This window comes from Salvelinus sp. IW2-2015, linkage group LG15 (assembly GCF_002910315.2).
Source record: "Salvelinus sp. IW2-2015 linkage group LG15, ASM291031v2, whole genome shotgun sequence".
Lineage (NCBI taxonomy): Eukaryota > Metazoa > Chordata > Actinopteri > Salmoniformes > Salmonidae > Salvelinus > Salvelinus sp. IW2-2015.
In genome coordinates this window covers 40,457,221-40,482,465 of record NC_036855.1, presented here as the reverse complement: position 1 = coordinate 40,482,465, position 25,245 = coordinate 40,457,221, and the positions used below count along the sequence as shown (strand labels likewise).

General features: G+C 42.8%; 1 protein-coding gene across 1 annotated transcript in view; it reads left to right on the top strand.

Moving 5' to 3' along the window:
* camk2b1 (calcium/calmodulin-dependent protein kinase (CaM kinase) II beta 1) overlaps positions 1–24,706 on the top strand; it is an 89,304-nt gene extending 64,598 nt beyond the window's left edge. The window contains 12 exon segments of the mRNA XM_070447142.1: positions 5,039–5,116; positions 7,926–7,970; positions 11,838–11,883; positions 15,629–15,715; positions 17,101–17,148; positions 17,151–17,249; positions 17,650–17,747; positions 17,750–17,843; positions 18,930–19,005; positions 19,520–19,614; positions 19,890–20,123; positions 20,262–24,706. Of these exon segments, the coding sequence (XP_070303243.1) occupies positions 5,039–5,116; positions 7,926–7,970; positions 11,838–11,883; positions 15,629–15,715; positions 17,101–17,148; positions 17,151–17,249; positions 17,650–17,747; positions 17,750–17,843; positions 18,930–19,005; positions 19,520–19,614; positions 19,890–20,122 (999 nt within the window). The 3' untranslated portion in view covers position 20,123; positions 20,262–24,706.
* The last annotated feature ends 539 nt before the right edge of the window (positions 24,707–25,245 follow it).

Below are 25,245 nucleotides of genomic sequence, written 5' to 3'. Positions count from 1 at the left end.
TTAACTTATCAGGGGTTTAGGCCCTGGGGCCGGATTCACAAAACCTTCTTAAGAAGAAATTTCTTCTTAACTGCCTTTTTTCCATTAACTATAGACTCATGAAGAAAGTTAAACAAAGTTACTATTCCTCAATAAAGTTCTTGGAAATGTTCTTAATTTTTTCCCTATGTTTCTTCCTGAGAAAAAAGGTAAGAAGATAATAAGGTTTTAGGATTTCTTCTTGGAAATTTACTTAACTTTAGGACCGCTAAACCCTTGTCTTGAGACGAATGGGTACTTTTGTAACCATGAACGTTTTCTTGCGCCACAGACACAGTTGGCTACCGGATATTTAAATACAGCAAGAAAACAAATGAAACATGCTAGCTAGTAATTAACAATATATTACAATATTCCAGAAGTGTTAAATATGTAGCACTATCTCGTCAATTTACAAAGAAGAACTTGGCTAACTTAGCTAACGTTAACGTCGTTAGATATGTTGGCTATAGTGTCGTTACGCGTTAGCTAGCTAACGTAGCTACCTAACTTACCGGTCGCGCAGTCCCTCTACCACCATCTCTATGATGGACGACACCTTCTCCTCCAGCTGGTCCACATAAATGGTCTCTCAGCTCCCTTCTTCTTAGCAGCCGACTTGATGTCGGAGGACTTCCTTTTTACGGCGTCACTGTTCCTTGCCATACCCCTGATGGGAGAGACAGACTCGGCCACTCTCGCCCATCCTCTCTTTTTGGTCTCAAGTCTCCCCAACGGCAACCTTTTCCTGGCTGCTATTTCCTCCACCATCACTTCAAGCTCTTTGTTTGCTTAAGTTTTTATTGCGCTTTCCTTGGTTATCCATTGTTGGTTTTGATATAGCTAGTCTGATGGCTGTAATGTGTGAACAATAACAAAATAACCAAATCCTATCATCCCTGTCACATAGACGTATTTATTGGTTTCAAGCACGTCGCTAATGTCAATGCCACATAAGAAGATATTTACGAAGTTCTGAAAGGTATTTTCAAAGTTCCTAAGAAAACGACGAATTCCCAACAACATTTTGAGGAATTGCATTTACGAACTATCTTATAACCTTCTTATTTATTTTCTTCAGAAACCTTTGAAGTTTTTTCGTAAGTCATGTTTTGTGAATCCGGACCCTGGTTCTTTTCCTCTTCTCTATTCCCTCTCTGGTTGTGGCTATCCCCCCCCCCCCTCTCTCTCGCTCCCTCTCTCTACATCTCTTTCTCTGCTTTTTCTGTTAGCTAAACCAGGTCCTCCTTCACTCATTCTGAAGTCCTGTCTTTATGCAGTTGTGCTGTGGTGGCTGACTGTGTGTGTGTGTGTGTAGAGAAGTGCTGACTCAATTGCAACCATCACAAAATAGTGGTTTCAAGGTTATGTGTTGCATCCGGTTCCTAGCATTGTCTCCTCATTGCACCCCGTCTTGTCCGCTTTTTTGTTAATTTATGCCATCGTCACTCAGACATTCTCTCTTTCTCTTTTTTCCCCCCATCTCATCCCTCTTTCTTTTCTTTTCCACCTCCCCCTCTATCACGGTTTCCATTTCCGCTCACCCCATCTGCTCTTTAACCATTTGAAACCCTCTCCGGCTGGCTGACGAGCCTTAATGAAATCTCATTAACCTCTCCTCACCCCATCTCACCTAAATGCCACCACACAAGTTTCGATTGTGCGTGCATGTGAACCGAGTGGCAAATGTTGCATCGTATTGCGGGCACACACGCCAGAGACGCGGATGAGGTAGCCACAATAGTCCCAATGACTATCGCCTTTTTTGTCCGCCCAATATTAAATATAGGAAGCTTGTACCGTGTTTATGTAGTTTGATGTGCAGTGTGTTGTGCGTGTCGATGTTGTGTCAAAACACTGGGGAAGATTGCAAACACAAACATAAAGCCGCACTTATAATCGTGTGTGATTGTGTGAAAGTGGATGGTCGTGTAGATGTTCCATCATCATACCAGGGAAATTGACACCATCCACAGAAAATAGCACCATGAGTCTAACCCTTAGACCAACCCGGCCAAATACCGACTCTCTCTCATCTCAAAACACACCACCACACAACACACCACTCCTCCCCTCCGCTCCTCCTCTGTGCGAAACCCGCTATCCATGACCTAGCAACAGGACCCCCTCACTACCCCCCCCCCCCACACACCAGCGAAAACCAACCTTTTAAAATATTCCAATTGATGTTCTTCTTTCCTCCCCCCTCTCTTTCTCTCTCTTTGCTCCCTCTCTCATAATTATTTCCCTGGTTGTATCGCTCCTCTGACCCAGATCCTTGTGTCCTCTGTTCTTTCTTGTTCTGTAATGCAGAACCGGACAGCACCTGACGTTTTCCACACCAGTCAAACACCAGCTTCAGCCGCGTTGTGCTCTCTTCTCTTCTGTGCTGTTCTGGCACTAGCTGCTACTGCACTGCTGTGAGGCTGCTGTGTCGCATGCCTCCAATAGAGTTCCAGACACTTGTAGAATCTATGCCAAGGCGCATTGAAGCTGTTCTGGTGGCCCAACGCCCTATTAAGACACTATGTTGGTGTTTCCGTTATTTTGTCAGTTACCTGTAGATTGCAAATGCAGTTAGAGGTTATTGTTCTGCTTTTTAATCATAATGGATGCCACTTTTGAATGTGTATTAAATTGATATTTTCCTTCATAATAGATGAGACATGACAATGGTATCCATGAGTTCATCTGACTTAGGGGAAGTAGATAACGGCCAAAATCCTGAAGTATCCCTTTAACAAATCAGTTGCATAGCTTTTCTTTGCGACGTAATTGTTTCTCCCTCCTGCTCTTTTCTCCACGAAAGACTCTTTTCCTTCTTTCCTCATCACAAGAGAACGATTGACGATTTTACTTCCTCCCTAGCTGCTCCCAGACCTTTCTCTTTTTTCTTTTCCTTGTATTCCTCACGCCACACCATCCTCTGTTCCTGTCCTCCGCTTGCGCACCCTCCCCTTTCTTTCTTTCTTTCTTTCTTTCTATGTTTTTTCTTGAGAAACCATAGAAGTTACATTTTCTATGTGAGATCCTCTTTTTCCTCTGCTCTCTTGAACTGGTGAAATTGAACTTCTTTACGGTGGGTTTTGAGCCTATTGGTCCACCATGCTCACTAACCAGGGCTCTCATTTTATTTGACATGCTCATCCTTCACTACTTGCCATTCGTCTGTTTGTCGTCCGGTCTTTCTTTCTCTTCCTCCTATCTTTCGCTCGCCCCTCCACCGCCCGGGACAGAAACGTAAGTCCAGCTCCGCTGTGCGGCACATGGTGAGCATGCCATTTTAACATCCCTGGACCTCCCTCTCTCTCCCTCCCTTTTTCCCCACTCCCTCGTTCCGCCGTTCCACTTTTCTCCTCGATTCTTCACTTTCACTCTCCTCATCCACTCCTCTCCCCTCTCTCCACCTCTACTCCCACCTTGAGTTTGCCAGAGTCCTACATGGAAGTGCTCTTTATATTTCTTCCCTTTTTCCCCCCATCTTATGAGCTTGGAGTTCAGCATGGTTTGCCCCGGGCCTGGACTGCTATTTGTGCGCTGTTGTCCGTGGATGATCAGAGTGTCCTCAGAGATGTCCCAGTGGAACTCGAACCCTAGACATGAATACACACACATCTATATGACCTCTCCTCTCCGTGCTCTAAGGATCTCAGCTGTGTGCTGTATGCCACTACTGCAGCTGGGAAGATGATTGGAATTTGAAACGGGGTTTTACTCAAACGTGTTAGAAAGTATCTCTTTGTATGTGTTTCTGTGTTATGGATGAGTGAGCTACTGCGTATGAAGATCTGATGGCTGATGAGCGAAGCTTTGTCTGAGCTGTAGAACTGCTTTGGTTGATTTGTGTGTGTGTGTGTGTGTGACTGCTTATGTGTGTTTTGTGGCTGTATTTGTATGTGTGTGGATTTTCTATAGATGTTGATTTGTTATCGGTGTCTGTTTGCCAGCCCTGGTGCAATTTTCGCTCACTGACGACTGTGTGTGTTCTTTTGCTCTCTGTTCTCGCTCTCTCACTCTCTCTCTGTTCACTTTCTTTTTCACTCTGTTCTGTCTCTCTCTCTCTCTCTCTCTCTCTCTCTCTCTCTCTCTCTCCTCTCTCGACCGGCTCTTGCTCTCTCCTTCTCTCTCTCTCTCTCTGTGTTTCTCTCTCTCCTCCTTTCTTCTATTCTCCCTCTCTTCTCTCTTTCTCTCTGTCTTCTCTGTGTCTCTCTCTCTGTATGTCTCTGTCTGTGTTCTCTCTCTCTCTCACTCTCTCCTCTCTCTCCTCTGTGTTCTCTCTCTTTCTCTATTCTCCCTCTCTTTCCTCGTGCTCTCTGTCTCTCTGTGTCTCTCTCTCTGTATGTCTCTGTCTGTGTTCTCTCTCTCTCCACTCTCTCTCTCTCTCTCTCTGTGTTCTCTCTTCTTCTCTATTCTCCCTCTCCTTTCTCTCTGTTCTCTCTCTCCTCTCCTGTCTCTCTTTCTCTCTTTGTTCTCTCACGCTCACTCCGCTCTCTCTCTGTTCTCTCGCTCTCTCTCTCTGTTCTCTCTTGCTCTTTGTTCTCTCTCTGTTCTCTCGCTCTCTCTCTCTCACTCTCTCTGTTCTCTCGCTCTCTCTCTCTGTTCTCTCACTCTCTCTCTCTGTTCTCTCGCTCTTTCTCTCTCTGTTTGCTCGCTCTTTCTGTCTCTCTGTTCTCTCGCTCTTTCTCTGTTCTCTCTCTCTCTCCATGGTTAACACACGGCTAACAAACTGCTTGACCGTCACTGCTGCTCTGTTTCCCTTGATCTTCTGTGATGCTGTATTTTATCTTACATCTTACACACCATGCCAGCTAAAACCATCACTTCTCTCATCATCTGGTCAAACAACGATCAAGGTAGAACAAAACGCTCAGTGAAAGACTTCGAATAGTACTTGAACCCAGGTCTGTTTGTTTTAACCCCTTCACCACCACCACCACCACCCATCCATCACCCATCCACAGTATCTCACCCCACCAGCCACTGTTGTTAACCCTGTGTTGTCTCCCCTCTACCTGCACAGCCCCAGACACCACAGACAAACAGCACCAAAAACAGCATAGTCACCAGCCCCAAAGGAAACGTCCCTACTCCTGTTCTGGTATTTACTTTTAATCCTCCCTCCTCCCTCTGCCCGTCCGTCTGTGTGTCTGTCGGTCTGTCTGTCCGTTTAACCGTCTATCTGTCGTCTGTCTTTTCTGACTGTTTGTCCGTCCCTCCCTCCTTTCGTCCTATTTCCTTTTCTCCCTCCCTCCTTTCCCTCCGTCGGTCTCAGTTGTTTGTTGTCACTTTGGAGCAGCTGTGGTTGGCTCGATGGCTCTTCGTTGTCTCTGTCAAGTGTGTGTCAGATGCTTTCTGTAAGGAGAGAAGCCAGAAATGCCAGGTTGTGTCAAAATGTGCTTCCCTGTTAAAGATTGCCACCGTGTGTTGTAGAGATTTGCCAACTGTCGCTTCACTGTAACCAACTGTTACTGTGTGCGTTTCCTTCCATAATGTTGCAGCCTTTGATTCTTTTGGTATTTCGACAGGAGAGGAGCAGATATCTGAGACTGTGGGCGGTTGTTTGTCTCTTGTCTGACACTCGTCTCTCTTCCCTATAGCAGAGATCTACAGAACATTGGTGAACATTATGCCAATAAAACTGCTAGATGGTTGTAAACTACTTGGAGCATGGTGCAACACCAGAGTTTCAATGTGGGTTTGTTTTCCACGTTGGTTAGATAGCCTGAATATATTCACTCTTAAATGACCTTGGATAAAAGTGTCTGCTAAATGACCGTATATTACTGAATCACTGCCTCTCCTGTGATTAGTTGTTTATTTGGGTGGCCAATAGTGAACCATGTGGTGGATCTGCCTGACTACTGGGTGATATGAGGGCAATAGACACTTCACAGGGATCAGGCCAGTTAGAGAAGAGAGCTGGAGAAAGACGGGGGGAAATGACAGGCATTCTACCATACGCAACACCAGCACAACACATGCAGCCATATATCAGCATATTTTTAGGAGCCCTCACATTTGCCCTTTAATGCTTGGTGTGTGTGTGTGTGTGTGTGTGGGAGGAGGGGGGGGGGGGAAACTTCTGCTACCGTAGCTCATTTTTGTGCTATTTGGTGCTGTAGCCTCTTCTATTATACTAATAATAATAGATACTGATACTTTAAGTAAAATCTCACATAATCTCTCTTTTGATGCAGAATATTTCCCCCAAACTTATAGACAATGGTTTAGAGGTACAGGAAGTTTAGGTAATTGTTGTAGTAGTAGTATTTGAAAGACTCTGGAAAAGACCTAGTTATGCAATCGGGCTTGTGCATAAAGTATGAGGCAGTGTGAGGTAGACTAGGTTTATGAGTGCCCGACAGTGATTATAAGCCTTATCCTCTTTAAAATATCACACAAACCCCTCTTCTTTTTTTAAAACTGTCAGTCAGTGAGTCCCTCCCTGACTTGTTCTCTCTCTGCTTGTTCCTCAAGCTGTTGCCCCGGGTGACCGTTGTCATGACAATAATGTCATCATCATGCAGGAGACAGCTGGCTGGTGATTGGTCATCGGAAGGTGTCACATCCTAGGGGGGTTGCGCTCAGAATGGTGTGGTGGAAAGTGTGTGCGTGTGTGTCCCTGTGTGTCATGCGTGTCAAACACGTCTTCTAACACAACTGTCAGAATAGAGAGAGAGTGGGCGCGGGAGGGAAACAGAGGTAGAAGGGGCAAGAGATGAAAAGAGAGAAAGAGATGACGGGAGAGGGAAACAGAGTGAGATTGAAAAGGAAATACCATTACAAGGATAGAGTCGTTATCTGCTTAGCTGTTTAGATGTTTGCAAAAACATCCTTCTAAGGCAGGTTGGGTCCTGTTCGAGTGTAATGGTATTTCAGAGTAGCTGTTATTGCACTGACCATGACAGCACTGCAAACTCTTCTTTGCCGCGTAAACACACTCAGTTGCAGACACTGACGTACCCATCCACTACAGTACAACATTTGAATTGTAATGACCTCAATTGACTCCTCAGTCTCCAGTTTGGACAAAACCACTGTGCCGACGAACGGCTAAAAGCAGCGGATGACCTTGATGGGTTAGTGATCACCTGCTGGGTGTCGAAGAACGGTGGCGATTAAACATGTAGAATCGTCGGTAAATGCTGGCCAAAGGCAATAGGACGGCTACCCGATGCCTTTAAGTGTTCGTCATACTCTGGAAATGAACCAGCTGTAGCTGCCAAATGTGGTGACTCTATTTCAGGAAAGTTTCCATGAGATTGTGCCCATATTACCAAAATGTTATGTGTCAGGTACAGTCTGTTCAAGAGGATAACTGTAGTTGTGGCTTCTTCATACTGTATGGTTTACTGTACATTATGTGCTTTTTTAGGGTGCAACATTCCTGCAGGGTTTCTGTGACGTTATTGCGTGTGTGTGCGTGTGCGCGTGTGCGTGTGTAACTGTACCTTAAAAGTTTAAAATAAGTCAATACATGATGTGTCCTCCATAAATTACATTTATTACACAGACTTTTCTCTCTCCGTTTCAGCAATGTTTCTCTCCCAATGCTCAGAGCGTGTGTGTGTTTTCTGAATTGACAAAAACTGACAGTCCTCAGCTCATCCACCCCCTCAACTCTATCACTCCAGAAGAATCTTCATCCCTCCTTCACCTCCAGCCTTAACCAGTTTTCTCGCCTTTTGCTTCATCGTCATTCTACACGCATACCTCTCGCTCTCTTTTTCACACTTTCTCTCCACCTGTTTCCCCTCCCCTCTTTTTCTTTTTTCTACCTCGACCTCTCTCTCCCATCTTTCTGTTTTCATCCTTCCCCATCTCTCTCTTTTTCTCCATCTCTCTCTTGCTCTCTCTCCATCTCCCTCCATATCTCTCTCTCTCCCTCCACCCCTCTCTTTCTGTAGGAGCCTCAGACCACTGTTATCCATAATCCAATGGATGGGACTAAGGTACATCCCCCTTCTCCTGTCCTCCCTCTCATCCTCTCTTTGATCTGCTTCCCCCCCGTTCCACATCTTTGTGTGTGTGTCATTACAGAGGCGTGTACTGTAGGCTCTGTGTGCCTGTGTTTGTGTGTGTGGGTGTGTGCAATTATGCACTGTTATTTATGTTTTATCCAGCACCCCGCTAAGCACATCTCTAATAGCGTGTATACTGAGTATGCAGGTGTGTGTGTTTGTGTGGAGACAATTTCAACACACTAATGTCAATTGGAAACCAATAGTTTGATTGGTTAAACTTAGATCTTTGAATGTAAAAATGTGCTCAATATTAGTCTACACAGTTCTTCAGGGACTTAAATGTGTTACAGACAGCGACGGACAGATTTACGAACCATTTTTTTTATTAACACCTCTCATTCACTAGCCTTTCAAATCAAACCGCTACAGTTCTATCCCTTTATGTTTTATTTATTGAGGTGCAAAGTTACTTTACACTGAGGCAAATTCTTACAGAACTAAATCTGTCCCTAAGAGAGAGAGAGTGTGTGTGTGTGTGTGTGTGTGTGTGTGTGTGTGTGTGTGTGGTGGTGTGTGTGTGTGTGTGTGTGTGTGTGTGTGTGTGTGTGTGTGTGTGTGTGTGTGGTGTGTGTGTGTGTGTGTGTGTGTGTGTGTGTGTGTGTGTGTGTGTGTGTGTGTGTGTGTGTGTGTGTGTGTGTGGTGTGTGTGGTGTTGTACACAATACTGTCCCCATGTGGCCTTGCTTAGTACACACACCAGAACTACAGGATTTATGTAATAGCCTGAAACCAATGGCCTTGTGTAAATCATCACAGCTTTCACCCCACTGGACACAAACTGGTTGAATCAACATTGTTTCAACGTAATTTATCAATGTATTCTGATGTGGAATCTACTTGCAAAATACATTGGATTTGAAAAAAGTTATCAATGTAAACTGTTGTTTTGAGGGTGACATTTCAACCACAGGATTATGTCATGGTAACCAAATTTCAACATAGACACACCTTGTATAAAACATGTTGTATTTGTACCTTTAAAACAACGTCAGATCTTCAACGTTACGTCCACTATCAGATTAAAAACTATAGGCTGGGCAGCACCTCCGACTGGAGAATTGATCTATCTACAGCTACCCATTGGTCTCCCATCCGGGGTTTTAACCAAGCCCAGCCAGCTATGATGTTTGACTATTACCAATGTGCTATCGTGAGAGTGACTGTTACGAGATCTCCACTTAAAAACGAAATAGATTCAATGTTGCTTTCGAAGTCATGCCAAATAATAGCTTTTACAGAGCAAATGAAATGTGACCATACTTTATCAATGATGCTATGTACGTCTATGTAGCATTTGCAAAGTCATCAACAGCTATTGTTTCAACTCAACCCAGAATTCAACAAAAAATTGGCATTACAATAGGCCTAGGGTTGCAAGCTCTAGTTGATTTAAAATGCAATGATCCTTAGTGATCTTTTTGGTTTTCAACGCATTTGAAGGAGATGTATCTTCTGCTTGGATAGTTCCATCTGTGCCACTGACTTAGTCTGGCTTTAATTCCAGTTTGTCTACAAATGAATAACTGATATGTTCTCATCACGTCTCCATCTCAACCAAAAATCTTTAAAAAATAGGACAAAATCAAATGACGTTATTTAAAGTGTATTAAAAGGTTGATTTGATTTAGTCCAGTTCTTTAACTTAGATCTTTGGTTGAGATGGAGACTTGAATCCAACATATCAATGATTAATTTGTAGACAAATTAAAGCCAGACTAAGTCAGTGGCACAGATGGAACTATCCAAGCAGTAGATACAGTACATCTCCTTTAAATGTTGATATTTGGTTGCGTTGACAACCAAACTGAATATAGGTTGTAATCTCATTGATCAATGTCTCAACTAAATATGACCCAATTATCCATGTTGAAATGACGTGGAGTGCCCATTGGAACCAGCCTAACCTTGCAATAGCTCACATTCTGTTAAGTGGAATGAAACATGAGCGCAGCAGTCACTCGGTCTGCTTGACCAGGCTAAGGTTGGCATTGTGAGCTTGTACAGTGTTTATGTTTGTAATGTAGGCTATGTATCAGCTGGTTTCATGACTATTTCCATCTATCTATCAATCTGTTTGATCTGTTTGTCAGTGACAGTCTCTTTTCGTGTTCTGTATGTAGCCTATGTAATAGAGCTATGGCTGCATCCCAAATGGCACCCTTTTCACTATGTAGTGCACTACTTTTGAAGACGCTGTTCAAAAGTAGTGCACTATATAGGGAATAGTGTGCCATTTGTTGCACATCCTATGTCTGGGAGACGGAAGAACAAACACACACTCACTCGCACGCACGCACACACACACACACACAGGTGACCTCTTCTCTCTTTCTCACACGACACACACTCAATCACAAACTCCTCTGTGGAATTCTCCAGTGTAAAAGTGTTCCAAATGAGGGCCCAGTATCCATATCCTATCATGCTGGGGAATAGGCCCATTTAATCCACTAATTGGAAACCAGAGCTCCTTAGGCTTGCATCCCAAATGGCACCCCATTCCCAACATTGTGCACTACTTTTGACCATGGTTCATAGGGCATTGGTCAAAAGTAGTGCACTGTATAGGGAATATGGTGCCATATAGGAAAAAGTCTCAAACCTTTCCTCTGGCAGGTCAGGGGAGAGATACAGACACAGCATTCCGCAGAGAGAAACAGCTTAGGCTAGTAGTGTAATGGAAGAGAATAGATTGGTGAACGGATGCCACATTGATGCCTACCACATATAATTAATGTATCTCTGTGGCCTGCCCTCACATCTCTATCTAGTGGCAGGCTGCACAGACACAGACAGATGAAGTGGGAGTGAAGATAGAAATGGAATGACTAAAACGGGTATCCCCGTTCAGGTCAATGTTCTGTGATGGGTGGTGATTCTATTTCTATGGGAATGGAAGTAAACAGAAGGGGCGACTGGTTGGAAGCTGTAGCTGGGAGCATGTTGATGAGATTAGGCAGCAGGGGGACTGGAAGGTGGATGGGATGAGGGAGGGGGTCAAGCTGAGGTAAAAGGTTAGAGGTTAGATCCTGAAGTGATGCGGCTTTCTGTGGGATGCCCATGGGTGAGTTTACTGACATGAAACAGGTTCACGCTTTAAGCTAAATGCTTTTGTCAGATGTAATTTATTGAAGTCATGGTCTGCTGTTTTGTTGAAGTCAAGGTCTGTTCATTGTGTACTGTGTCTCTGTGAGTCGTCCTGAATACTGTAGGTGTCTCCTACAGTAGGATCTTAATTTGATGACCTTATTGCAGGAGAACTTTCCTGCAATGAAGACATTTTTTCCTTGTAGTGTATTTGAGGTTTAAAAAGGCCGCTGAAGTTTGTAATTTCTACTTTGACATTTCAGACTTGATTTTCACTTACGAAAAAAATCTAGCAACCCCTACAAATATTTCCGTTAACTATAATAATAATAATAATTCACATTTCCTGTTGCTGCAGGATTATTTTCCTGTAGCAAACTGGCTCAAATGAAGATCCTACATCTGTATACCTCAATCCTTGTTGGTCCCTCTAAGACAGATATGAGACGTTGACTAAACTTACACTCATCCCAAAGGTGTTTGTCTGTCATTTGATGATTTGATTCATTGATTTGAATTAATTGAACGTGGATTTGATTTCACGAAGCCGTGACAAGAGTGGCAATTGAGTTAGCGATTTGCATGTTTTATGTGTGTTCTTTAAGAAGTGTGTGTTTCAATAGCTGTGTGGGTGTATTTGTGTGCCTGCACGTACGTGTGTGTGTCGAGTGTGTTCCTCTCTGATGGCGCTTCTCCCTCCCCTCTGTAGGAGTCATCTGACAGCAGCAACACTGTGGAGGACGAAGATGTCAAAGGTAAGAACTGGAGACCCTCGGAGACAGTAGAGAGACGGGTCAAGGTAGCGTACTGTACCCAGTAGAGTACACAGGAGCTGAGTATCGAGGGAGACAATATCATGTGGGTTGAAATAAGATCTGTGTGGATGTTGTCCGAGTTTGTGTGTATACGTGTCCTTCTGAGCTACTGTACAAAGAGGAGCTGCTCAAAGCAGGTCATAAGCCGTGAATGCAGCGTTTCATTGTGCATGAAACCACTGCTAGACCCTGTCGCAAAATCTACACTGGATTTGCTTACCAAGAAGACAGTGAATGTTCCTGAGTGGCCAAGTTACAGTTTTGACTTAAATCTGCTTGAAAACAGAGAACAGAGCCTCATGTCTTGCTCTTCGTTGAAATCAGAGGGCTAATATAAATACTATGCATGCCAGTCTCTCTTGGCTAAGAGTTGAGGAAAGACTGACTGCATCACCTCTTGGAAATTCCTAATTGTTTGCATAGTCAACTTACACACAGCACTGACACACACACACACAACCCACCAGACATGCCACCAGGGGTCTTTTCACAGTTCCCAGGTCCAGAACAAATTCAAGGAAACGTACAGTATTATACAGAGCCATGAGTGCATGGAACTCCCTTCCATCTTATATAGCACAGGTGAACAGCAAACCTGGTTTCAAAAAATAAATAAAGCAACACCTCACGGCACAACGCATCTCCCCCATGTGACCTACTTGTTGTGTGTATGTACTGAAATGTACAGTATGTATAACTGATAGATGCACACACACACACACACACACACTACAGTACATTTTGATGTATGTAAATTGTAGTCTTTTGTCTGTAATGTATTTTTCTTTATGTGTCGGACCCCAGTAAGACAAGCTGTCACCATTGGCGTTGGCTAATGGGGAAACCTAATATATATTTTTAAAAAGGGTTTAAAAATCCATGAAAGACTTGAAAATTGCTGTTTAGCCATGAACCCCAACACCTTGACAGAGCTTGAAGAATTTTTTTAAGGAAACATTGGCAAATATTGCACAGTCCAAGTGTGAAAAGCTCTTAGACTAACTCAAGAAGATCGCTGCCCGAAGGTGTTTCTAACATGCATTGACTCAGGTGGGTGAATACTTATCTAATCAAGGTATATTAGTGTTACATTTTTCATAATTTAAAAAAAATGTATTTTTTTTCTCACTTTGACATTACAAAGTATTTTGTGTAGATCATGGAATTTTTTTCTCAATTAAATCAACTTTAATCCCACTTTGTAACACAATAGAATGTGAAGAAATCCAAGAAGGGGGGGTGGGAATACACACTGTACAGATCTGCCAATCAGAGCTGGCTCTGACAGTGATGTAGTTCCAATGAGGTGTGTATGTGTGTGTCCATGAGCTGAGAACAATAAGATCTCCCTAAAGCAGGTCACTAATGTGGTGGTCCAGTGTGAAGTATTACAGTAGAGACTGTATTGCAGGGTTTCCCAACTGGCGGCCCTGCAATATGTTGGACATAAAAGACTGTCAAAACCTCGGAAAATCAGCTCCAAGTGATTTTAATTTAAGAAATCTGTTCCCAAGTATCCCCACACATAATACAGAGACATATGACCGTATACAAATGTAAGCAAGGTTTGAAATTATTATGTTTTAGTCAAACGTTTGGGCTTCTTGCGGTCAATTTGCAATCTACAAATTATTTGTAATTATGTTCCGTCCCCCAGACCAGCGTTCAAGAAAAAAATGGCCCGCGGCTGATCTAGTTGATGTTCCCTGACATATTGAATTGTACCTTCCCTTTATGCTCCGACCCCAAAACTCTAACCCCCAAAGTAAGAGTGAGCTGTTTTGTACCGTCCTTCTCTGTGCCACTGCTAGGTATCCAGCTCCCTGCACTAGTAGCCCCCCACAGAAGCAGGCCAAGGGCACCTTGTGTGTATATTTAGCTTGTGGCAGGAAACAGAGCCATGTGGAGGAGTCGGAGACGCATTACTGTAGCAGCGCCACCTGGGATACATAGCACCAGAGCGCTAATAGATGTGCTGCTACTGTAGCGTAAGTCTCACTACTTTAGTCTGATGTGATCATGACACGAATCTACTCGATTGAGGTGAGAGAGAATACGGCATGGGAGTTTGGTTGGATTTTGTGCTCATGTTTTAATAGGTTATCTGGTTGTGTGTGTTTGGATTTCTTAGATTGTAAGGGTGTGTATGTCTGTGTGTGTGTGTGTGTGCGTATAATGTATGTGTGTGTTTGGGTGTGTGTTCATGCGTGCTTATGATTGTGACGAGACAATGAAGAGTCGACTGGCATGTCAAGTGAACTGGATTTGCTCAAAGTTTATTTTGGGTTGGTGGATTGTTGAGCTGGGCAGAATACCTCCTCCTGTACTACAGTACACTATCTATCTGTATGGTACGGTATGTTCCTGGTATGTTCGTCTTTACTCTCTGAATAGGACATCACTTGTTGCTCTTTCTCCTGTCTACTGTATTCGACAGTATTACTGTATTAGACAGTAGACAGATCACTAGTTCCAAGCAGTCAGAGGAATGACATTGTGCTTAGTTGGAAAGCCTGTGCTGTAGACAGATATGCCTAGCATACAGATGCCGGTATTCATCTGTGTTACTACATTTACATTTACATTTAAGTCATTTAGCTACTACTATTCCCAATTATCATGGCCTGCGTCCGAAATTACACCCTATTGCCTACATAGTGCCCAGAGCCCTGGTCAAAAGTAGTGCATATACACTGAGTATACAAAACATTAAGAATGTCTGCTCTTTCCATGACAGACTGACCAGGTGAATCCAGGTGAAAGCTACTATCCCTTTTTGATGTCATTTGTTAAATCCACTTCAATCAGTGTAGATGAATGGGAGGAGACAGGTTAAATAAGTACGTTCAAGCCTTGAGACATGAATTGTGTATGTGTGCCATTCAGAGGGTGAATGGGCAAGACACACTCAACAGTTTCCCCTGTGTTTCAAGAATGGTCCACCAGCCAACTTGACACAACTGTGGGAGTCAACATGGGCCAGCATCCCTGAGGAGCGCATTCAACAGCTTGTCGAGTCCATGCCTCGACAAATTGAGGCTGTTCTGAGGGCAAAAGGGAGGGGTGCAACTCAATATTAGGAAGGTGTTCCTAATGTTATATACTCAGTGTATAGGGAATAGGATGGGACACATCCATAGTCATTATCACTGTGATCATAATTATATCGGTGACAGCCTGGCCATTAACTTCCCATTAAACCACATAACAAATGAGGTACCTTATTGACATCTTACCACAACATAGACCTAAGGGGAAATGGAAAAGACATGGGGAGGTGTTTAATAACTCTCACACACACACACACACACACACACACACACACACACACACACACACCACACACACACACACACACACACACACACACACACACACACACACACACACACACACACACACACACACACACACACCACACACACACACACACACACATACTGCCTTCAAATACGTATAATAATACATCTGTTCTACTGATACAGAAAATTATCCTGATTAAATACAGAGCTCGGAAATCATCAGTAGGTTTTTTATCCCTTTGTTTTCCATCCACCTGCTCAATCTTATGTTTCTTTCTTTTGTTAATTCATTCTTTCATTCATTCACCCTCTCCTTCTTTTCCCTCTATCTCTTCTCGTTAATCTGTCGTCCTGTGCGTGTGCGTGTGTGTGTGTGTGATCAGGGAAGAGTATAAACAGTTCAGTAAAGACCGAGTCCCAGCCTGACACCTTTGCCCCACAGCCCCAGGTCCCCTCGCCCGCTATGTACTGTAAGTCAGCACACCCCGAAGTGCAGTGTGACGCACACACACACATACCCACTTCCGTATAGATGCTCAGACACACAAGACTTAGGGCTAACACAACCCCCCTGTGTGTATACTCACCATCATATCATCTTTTTAGAACACTGAAACCTTGAATGATGAGTGGCTTGACTAGGGTTGCAAAACTACCGGTAATCTACCGAAGTTACCAGAATCTTTGTTGATTTTGGTCATTAACAGAAAATGCATGGCAATCTATGGTAACTTTGGTAATTTACACTTTAATAACTATTTTAAAACGATTCATATATAAATATATCTGTGTCCGTATTGTCTATGAGTTTCTAGTAGATAGACCATATGCTTCAAGAGAAAATAATGAAATTAAAAAAGCATCTAATCAAATAATTCAGTTAATGTAAAAAGCATCTAATCAACATCTTTAGTTTCATAATTTCTTTGTCAAAGGGCAGTGGGCCGGATTCAAAACCATTTAGGCTTTGGCATACATGTGCACACAGGCCACACAATGGCAGCCTTTAAATTAACTCTGGAACTCTTCCAACTATTGACTTTTTTCACAACTGCCACCAGTTTGACACCAACACATCAATGACAAATATTTATTTTACTAACTAACAAATACATATTAGTAAAATAAATGTGTGTAAAATATATATACATACATACATACATACATACATACATATACTGAGCAAAAACATCAATGCAACATGTAAAGTGTTGGTCCCATGTTTCATGAGCTGAAATAAAATATCCCATCATTTTTCCATATGCACAAAAACCTTATTTCTCTCAAATCTAAAAAAAAAACGCTTAGGCGGCCCACCCAAGGATTTCAAAGGCCAATATAAATGTCAAACACAGTCCTGTCCTTAGACTGTTGTGAATAAAGCCTGTTTTAGGAAAAGATGACTAGATACACCACACTGTCACATTCAACTCAGTGACTAAACTTAACCTAGCCTAAAAGCATCATTTAGCCTAACCTAGCATACAATAGCTGTCTGTGGCATCCATGTAGAGAGATTTAAAGATGCACACACTGATCTGATGCATCTCATCACTCACTCCTCCCCTCTCTCTATCTCCACCTGTCCATCCCCCTCTCCTGTCTTTTGATTTGGAGCCATCCCTATTCCGCCCACAATGTGTGTTTGTGTGTGTAGCAGCTCACTGTCTCCCTCGTGTGGACAAATACAGAACCGCAACCTTGCAGCATCATAGTCCCAATGGACGCATGCAGGGATTCTGTTTCTGCTTGCGCTATTCTTATTTTTGGCATGCCGTCTTCTTTGGGAATCTATTCAGTTTCTTTTTCAGTTCATTCATATCCCCGTCCCCCCCCCCCCTCCCCCCCCGTCCAGCCACCAAGCTGTCAGACCTGTTTGGCGTTGTCGGCAAGGCGTCAGGGCCATGTCTGACGGGGAAGCGGCCACCAGCACACCTCCACCCCCTCCAGTCAACCCCTCTGTCGCTGCCTCCCAACCCATGGCTCACACCCCATGCAGCGTAAGTAGACTATAGCAGGACCAGAGTATTTAGACAAGCAGGGCCGCATCAAAAATGGAACCCTATTCACTCATAAGAAGAAGGATCTGTGTTTTGAGAGGTCTTCATGAATATGTTTCATATTCTTCCTTCTAAGTCAGTTTGTAATAAGTCAATTTCGAATGGAACATGTCCCTTTTCTGTTTATACTTTAAAATTTATTTTTTTATTTCACCGTCATTTAATTTTGTGATATTTTCTACCCCTACACCTTCTCCCTCTTTCTCCTGCTCCTTTGCGCTCTCTTCCTTTTTTTTTTTCTCTCTCTCTCTCTCTCTCTCTCTCTCTCTCTCTCTCTTCTCTCTCTCTCTCTCTCTCTCTCTCTCTCTCTCTCTCTTTCTCTATCCCTCTGTCCCTGCGACCAGTGTCCCGTCTTTCAGACCTAGTGAGCAATGTTCGCCGGTCGCCTGCCCCAGCCCCTCCCCCCGCCAAACCTGCGCCCCCCGAGGTAGAGGTGGCCCACCCCAGGCGCCCCCCCCCCAGGCCCAGCCCCCCCCATCACACCCCACCTCCCCTCCTCCCTCCATGTCCCCCTCCAGCCTTTCCCTCACCTCTCAGAGTGAGTACTGGACATGACCCCTGACCCCAGAGTGTCAGCCAAACAGAAGGCTGTACTCACGGTATAGTATAGGGCATGTTGTGACACCACTCGTGTTTGGTAAGCACTCCAAAGCCCTAACGAGGGTTTCTCTAGCATTATATATCAGGCGAGGCTGGCCTCTTGCCGAGCTCTGTTGGGTAAAAGGGGCCTCTAGGCTTACTGGTTTGAATAGATTGTTTTGGTGGGTTTGCAGCGTGTTTTGAGTTTTGCTGTAAAGGCCTTTATTTGCTTTAGGGTCTTTGGATCCTACCTAGGGGATACAAGGAAAACACAACTAACTGTGTGCTGTTTTTTTGTTGGAAGTGAAAATGGTGAGTTGTGTGGTGTAACATGTAGCAACTAACATTCACTGCAGAGTGATATTATGCTAGAGTTATCAACTGGTTGTGTTTGTTTGTCGTTTTGGTGTTGGTTACAGTTTCTTTTCAATCGCTGTGGTGCGTTTTCAAAAATCTTAGTACAAAACTCAGAACTTGTAACACTTGTAACGCAAGTCTCATATTCAACACCTTTCATTGTTCATTCATTGTGTTTGGATACATCTTTCACCACACAAACATTCATCCAAAATATAAGTTTACTGTGAAATACTATGAGAACATTGATTTCATCACCAAAACACAACATAACGATATCTTCTCAATGTAATGTGAACATTGCATTGTGAAAAGCAATTACTTTATATGAACGTGTATTACAATGCGAAACATGTATTTCTAAATGAAACACTGATTTAAGTCTGGTGAAAAGGAGAGTATATGAATTTGTGTTTTACTTATTCAATTGAACATGTGCTTAGAGGTATGACATAACTGCCTTTTTGATGATCATTGTGAAAGTTGACTAAATACTTTTGAAAATTGCACCAAAGTGATTGAAAAAAAACTGCAATACAGGATTTGTTGCTTATTATAAGCGTGATCAAGATTGTTGGTTTGTGTGTGTGTTTGTGTGTCTGAGGTGGATACTGTGCACATTAACTGCACGCAACTAGTTCTCTCCACTGGCGTGTGTGTCTGACTCTATGCTGTGTTCCTCCTACAGCACGCAAACAAGAGATCATCAAGATCACTGAACAGCTGATCGAGGCTGTCAACAATGGAGACTTCGAGGCATACGCGTGAGTTCATCTGTTGTGTGTGTGTGTGTGTGTGTGTGTGTGTGTGTGTGTGTGTGTGTGTGGTGTGTGTGTGTGTGTGTGTGGTGTGGTGTGTGTGTGTGTGTGTGTGTGTGTGTGTGTGTGGTGTGTGTGTTGTGTGTGTGTGTGTGATGGTTAGAAGAAGGATTTATATGATTGATAAGTCATTTTTAGTGTGAGCATGTATCAGAATGTGTGTGTGCGTCCATGCGTGCCTGTATGTGTACGACATGAATGCGTGTTTCTGTAACGGATGTGAAATGGCTAGCTAGTTAGCGGGTACGCGCTAATAGCGTTTCAATCAGTTACGTCACTTGCTCTGAAACCTAGAAGTAGTGTTTCCCCTTGCTCTGCAAGGGCCGCGGCTTTTGTGGAGCGATGGGTAACGATGCTTCGTAGGCGACTGTTGTTGATGTGTGCAGAGGGTCCCTGGTTCGCGCCCGTGTCGGGGCGAGGGGACGGTTTAAAGTTATACTGTTACATTTCCTCTCCCCAGTAAGATCTGTGATCCTGGTCTGACCTCCTTTGAACCTGAGGCCCTGGGCAACCTGGTGGAGGGAATGGACTTCCACAGATTCTACTTTGAGAACCGTAAGAACTGCAGAGATGCTTTATATTCTATTGGGGGAAACACATACACCTAATCCAGCATCAAGGATTGGGGGAGCACCAGAAAGCGATATCATACTGTAGTTTGGGACTCATTTTCTTGAAGGACCTTTTGATCTTTAGATATAGAATGACCGAACCTATTCTCTCAAATCACCATTTTGATTTAGTGTTTTACTTTCTGTGTCCCTTTCTTTACTATTCTCCCTCCCTCCCTCCCTCCCTCCCTCCCTCCCTCACTCACTCACTCACTCCAGTCCTGTCTAAGAACAGTAAGCCTATCCACACCACAATCCTGAATCCCCACGTCCACCTGATTGGAGAGGATGCTGCCTGCATCGCCTACATCCGCCTCACTCAATTCGTTGATGGCCAGGGCCATCCGCGCTCCAGCCAATCAGAGGAGACTAGGGTGTGGCACCGCCGGGACTCCAAGTGGCAGAACGTTCACTTCCACTGCTCGGGTGCGCCTGCCGCGCCACTCCAGTGAGGTGTGTAGAACATGTTTGTGTCATGTGTGTGTACACACATTCACAGTCATGCACAGACACACTGTTTTGAAAACTTGTTTTCAGGAATATAAGACGTGAAATGGAAATGTCTGTTAAATTGTGTCTCCTGTGTTTCAGGAGTAGAATGCCATAGCCACATCTAACACGAGTGCTCTGCTGGAGAGAGAGGGAGAGGGAGATCAAGTCCAGTGTCGGGTGGCTCTGAGTCCGCAGCGCCAGACGCCTCCCACACTAGTTACCTAGCATGCATCTCTTTTTTACGACTTGTTGTCGCCACCCGCCACTGTACCCACTAACAACCATCTCAACAACCAACCAACCATCCGACAACAATCTATTGTTTTTCCAACAACAACCCCCTTCTCCCCCTCAAGCCCAAACTTTGGACAGTTCACGTTTTGCCCCTTTTCTCCAACCCCAACTCCTCCAACACAACCACTGGCTAATATTGGGCTGTGGGTAGGGAGTGTTTCAAGGGGTATGATGGGGGGTGTTGGGGTGTTTTCTTGGCCGCATTGTGCATTTGATTCTTTGTCTTATGTCACATGATGTTCCCTCTTCTTCCTCTTGTGAATCTTCACTTGTGTTGGGTAACACTACACAGGAAATACAGTATGTAAAGTTTTAAGTCAAATCTATTATTATTATGATTATTACTATTACACAATTGAAATTGTATATGTAATTTGTATAATTCAAATGATTGATGCCAGTGGTTTCTAGAGTTGAAGGAAATCTTTAGTTTTCTCTATCTTTTTAAGGAAGCATGTTGTTTTTCAATATTCACAGTGGCTGTTTTCTATTGTGGCTTTTAAGTGACAAAATGGTATTGGCAGTTTTTGTATAAGCTCCTTGCATTTAATCTATTCTATTATACTAGACCAAAGCTCATGTTTAAGAAAAACAACGTTGGGGAGGAGGGGGGTGTTTGACGTGGTGTGGAGGAAGCGAGTGTGTGAATGTTAGAAGTGTGTGCGTGTGTGTTTCTGTGCGTACGTGTGTGTGTGTGTGTGTGTGTGTGTGTGTGTGTGTGTGTGTGTGTGTGTGTGTGTGTGTGTGTGTGTGTGTGTGTGTGTGTGTGTGTGTGTGTGTGTGTGTGTGGAACCAAGTACATGGGATTATTAGTCCACAGGTGGCCGGTTTGATCAACTGGTTTGAATTTTCAGCTTTGTAATGTGAATAGCTGGAAATGGGGTTGGCTTGGTTTGGTGTCTTCCGTCGTCTGGTCACAATCAACTGTACGAAATGAGATTCAACAGTAACAGAAGCTTTTATTGTATTTCACATTAATCATGTTTTTGCCTTTGTTGTGTTTATTATTATTATTAACATATCTCAGAGGATAGACCTACCGGTTCTCTCTTACTCTCTGGTGTTGGCTGTTGGTGTGTGGGAAGGCTCTGTGATCCCCAGTGCTCCCGGTGGTTCGATTAGATATTGCAGTACACTGCACTGCACCTCCTGCACTGCACTGCACACACTGCAAATGAGGCCTCTATAGAATTTTACAGCCGCTATAGAACAAGTGAATAAACAATAACACAGCAGTATTATGCTATAGTGTCCATACATATCAGCTTCACTACTTATTATTCAACATCTTAAAACAGTTTTGCAGTCTCTTTTAAACAGTACCAGTACCTATAACACCTCTCACATCTCATCTTTCTGTACAGGGATACTTTATAGAACCTTTGGTGAGGAGAGATGAAGCCTTTACACACTTAAATCCATACTGCGTCGCAAGGTGCAACTGTCCATTCTCTCACACGTCAACCCTGAGCCAGTTGCACTCTGAACCTATATAAAATCTGGAAACTGCATCACTACTGAGGTCCTGCATTGCATAGAGCCGTGCCTAGGGCTCCATGCCTGTTTAATATGTTTAGTGGAGTTTAATGGAGAGCTAACAGGCAAGGCTGTTGGTTTGGAGAGATGTGGGCCTGTGCAGTCTGCAGGTAGCAGGTGTTTTTAGTGGTGAGGTCAAGTAAATGTGTGGGTGTTTACGTTGCATACACCTTGTCCCTCTGTCCTGTGGTCTCTAGTTGTTGCTGCTCATTTTAGAGTGGAGAAATGTGACTGAGGTCTCAGGGTATCCAGAAGACTGTGTGTAAAAGGGGATAGCTCCTGTGTTGGTTTCCCACATGATGGAGATTTTAGAGGAGAGAGAGGCTTTATTTCAGCGGTCCTATCAGTCCTCTGCCTTCAGTCCACGACTTACAGTTGTTATGATTTTTATGTATATTATTATATTTTCACATTTGTAATATCATCTTCATTGACTTGTGTTACTATTGCATGTTATTGACTAGTGTTACTACTCATTGTGTTTGTGCCAGCGAGAGATGGACAGGTGGATTTACATGTTATAGGAAGAGATGGCTTCACACACCCATGTATATGTATATGAAGAAAAATCAGCTCTGGAGTGTTTGGTAATGTTGCAGGCCGACTATATCACAGTCGTTGCATTTCATCAACAGATGGTTTGCGTGTCACATCGTGGACTGTGCAGTCGGGTATCCGATTACTATAATATATTATAGGATGGGGTTAGCTGATATGTTAAATGCCTATCCAGACGCTGTGAGATCTGTCAGGCGTCTGCAACATATAGCTAGCCAGGAAGTTGATCGAAGTTTCACATTTTGGATCTAAGTGAGTGTTTTTTTTGTTGCCGTCCTACCACCATAGTTGCTATGCCTGCCTGTGATTGGCTGCCTTTGGAAGTGTCTCATCACTATTGGCCCGACAATTTTGACCATCTCAATGGATAGTGAGGCGGTCAGCTGGTTGGTTAGTCCTCAGGTTTATATTTATTTTATTATTTATTTATTTATTTTATTGGTCAGTTATGTACTTTTTCTTCAATGTTTTATTTAGTTTTCCCCTCGATATACAGCTCACGTAAATGTTAAATTACTCTCTGTTGCATTGTGATTTGGGGCGTCAGGTAACCTAGTGGTTAGAGCGTTGGGCCAGTAACCGAAAGGTTGCTGGATTGAATCCCCGAGCTGACAAGGTAAAAATCTGTCGTTCTGCCCCTGAACAAGGCAGTTAACCCACTGTTCCCCGGTAGGCCGTCATTGTAAATAAGAATTTGTTCTTAACTGACTTGCCTAAATAAAGGTTGAATTAAAAACAATGTAAAGGGAGGTCCTCTTCTAATGTCCCTAGAAGTGTTCCTGAGTGATCGAGCTAACCAACCACCAACCTCTTCCCCCTCTCCAAAAAAAAAGAAATAGCAGCATGTACAAAGCAGCATGTATTAACTAGCATCTTAGCTGGCATTTCTTTGCATGATAGTCAACAGGACACTAGTTTTGGTGTTAACCCTGATTTGTCTTCTAATCTTTCATTTTCTACTGAATGCTGGTATACTAAACCTTTCTCAATCTATTTTCTGAGCTTTTTAAGTGCATAAAACTATTTTTGTCTCGAGACGACATAACAAAGATAGATGAGAGGCTGACTTTGATATTGATGATTATGACAAGGATGATGATGATGAACATGTAATGATGATTCTATAGCATGCTTTTATATGGAGCTCAATGTGGTCAATCCAGAGTGGTTTACTTTTATACATACAGTAGAGAGAGGATCACCTCGAAACCATAAGCATTTCCAGTGACTCCTTCTCAACTGAACTTGCATGTGGACTTGGGGGGAAATCCTAACTTCCACTTAAGTACATTTTTAACAGAGTATTGCATTGATGTCACTGGTACTGTAGACTAAGTGGACATTTTACTTACAGGGAATGCATAATCTCAAACAGCAACAATCAAAGATAGTAGAAAATGGAGTAGGCCTAGATGGGCTCAAAGATGCTCTCTGGTGGTTAAAGTGAGCATTAATGGCATGCACTGCGACGTACTGAATCCTAGCCACAGCATACTGCACAACAGTATGACACAACTTTTAAATGAGGAACCACTGTAAATGGAAGTTAGGATTCAGCCCTTTGAGAGGAACAGCACTTAATAATGACTTACTCAAAAAGGATACATAAAGAACACCTGCAGTTCCTCTGTAACCCCATTAGAGAGCACTCTTACATGTAATTAAGCACAACTAGCTGATAGGGGGGCAGATTTGTCTGAGATTGTACAGGCTGTGGATGCTGAAGTAACTTTCCAAAAAGCAAACTTTTAAGCAATCAGTTCCAATAGACTTTAGAGGGAAGAACCCACTGGACTATGTTTCGTTTAGTTAATTTTGGAAACATTTTAAACAATAGGAATACAAAGTGCATCCATCCAGTGACTAGACCACCTGTACTGACAACACTGAGCTAATATCTCTCTGTAGTATTTATTTAACTCTTTTCCTTGTCCCTCTGTTTAAAAACTTTATTCAATAATTTCTCTGCAGTTGGGTCTTAGTTTTGTTTTTGTCCGTTTGGGTTTCTTCTGTAGAATATATTTAACCTATATTTCTCTGATTCTTCTGATTATTGTGCTACCCCAATGTGCTACATGTGTTTCTCAAACTTAAGGAAATGTGTTAAGGTGTTATCAATAAAATGACAATTTAAATAAAAAATAAGTTAATGATCATCTTAATGGTCAGACTTCCTCCTTTGCTTTTTATTGATGAGAGGAGAAATCTGTTTGTTTTTCAATGGTTAATCCAATACAGAGATTAGCAAATAATATTACAATAATATAATGTTGACAGTGTAACTGGGCTAACAGTTTATACTTTCGATTCATACATAGTTTGATGTAACAGGATGATGATTCATGTTAAATAATATGTGATATTATTCAATTCAGAATATCATATTTGATATTGATTAGTAAAGCATATACAGATAAAGCATAAGGCTACCCATATATTATTCATTCAATATTTAAAAGTCAATATTTATTTTGAAAAATTATTTTTTAAATAACAAAAACTAATGAGATAGAAATCATACAGTATGCACAGAACAGACCTCTGGAGAAATTATTTACAAATAGACAATCTCAGATCCTCCCTATGTCATCATCTCTCTATAAACACACACTGTCATATTACTCTCCTAGAGTTAAACTTGAACTGATCACAGACATTATGCCCTTGGACTTTGTCCTCTAAGTCCTATTCAGTG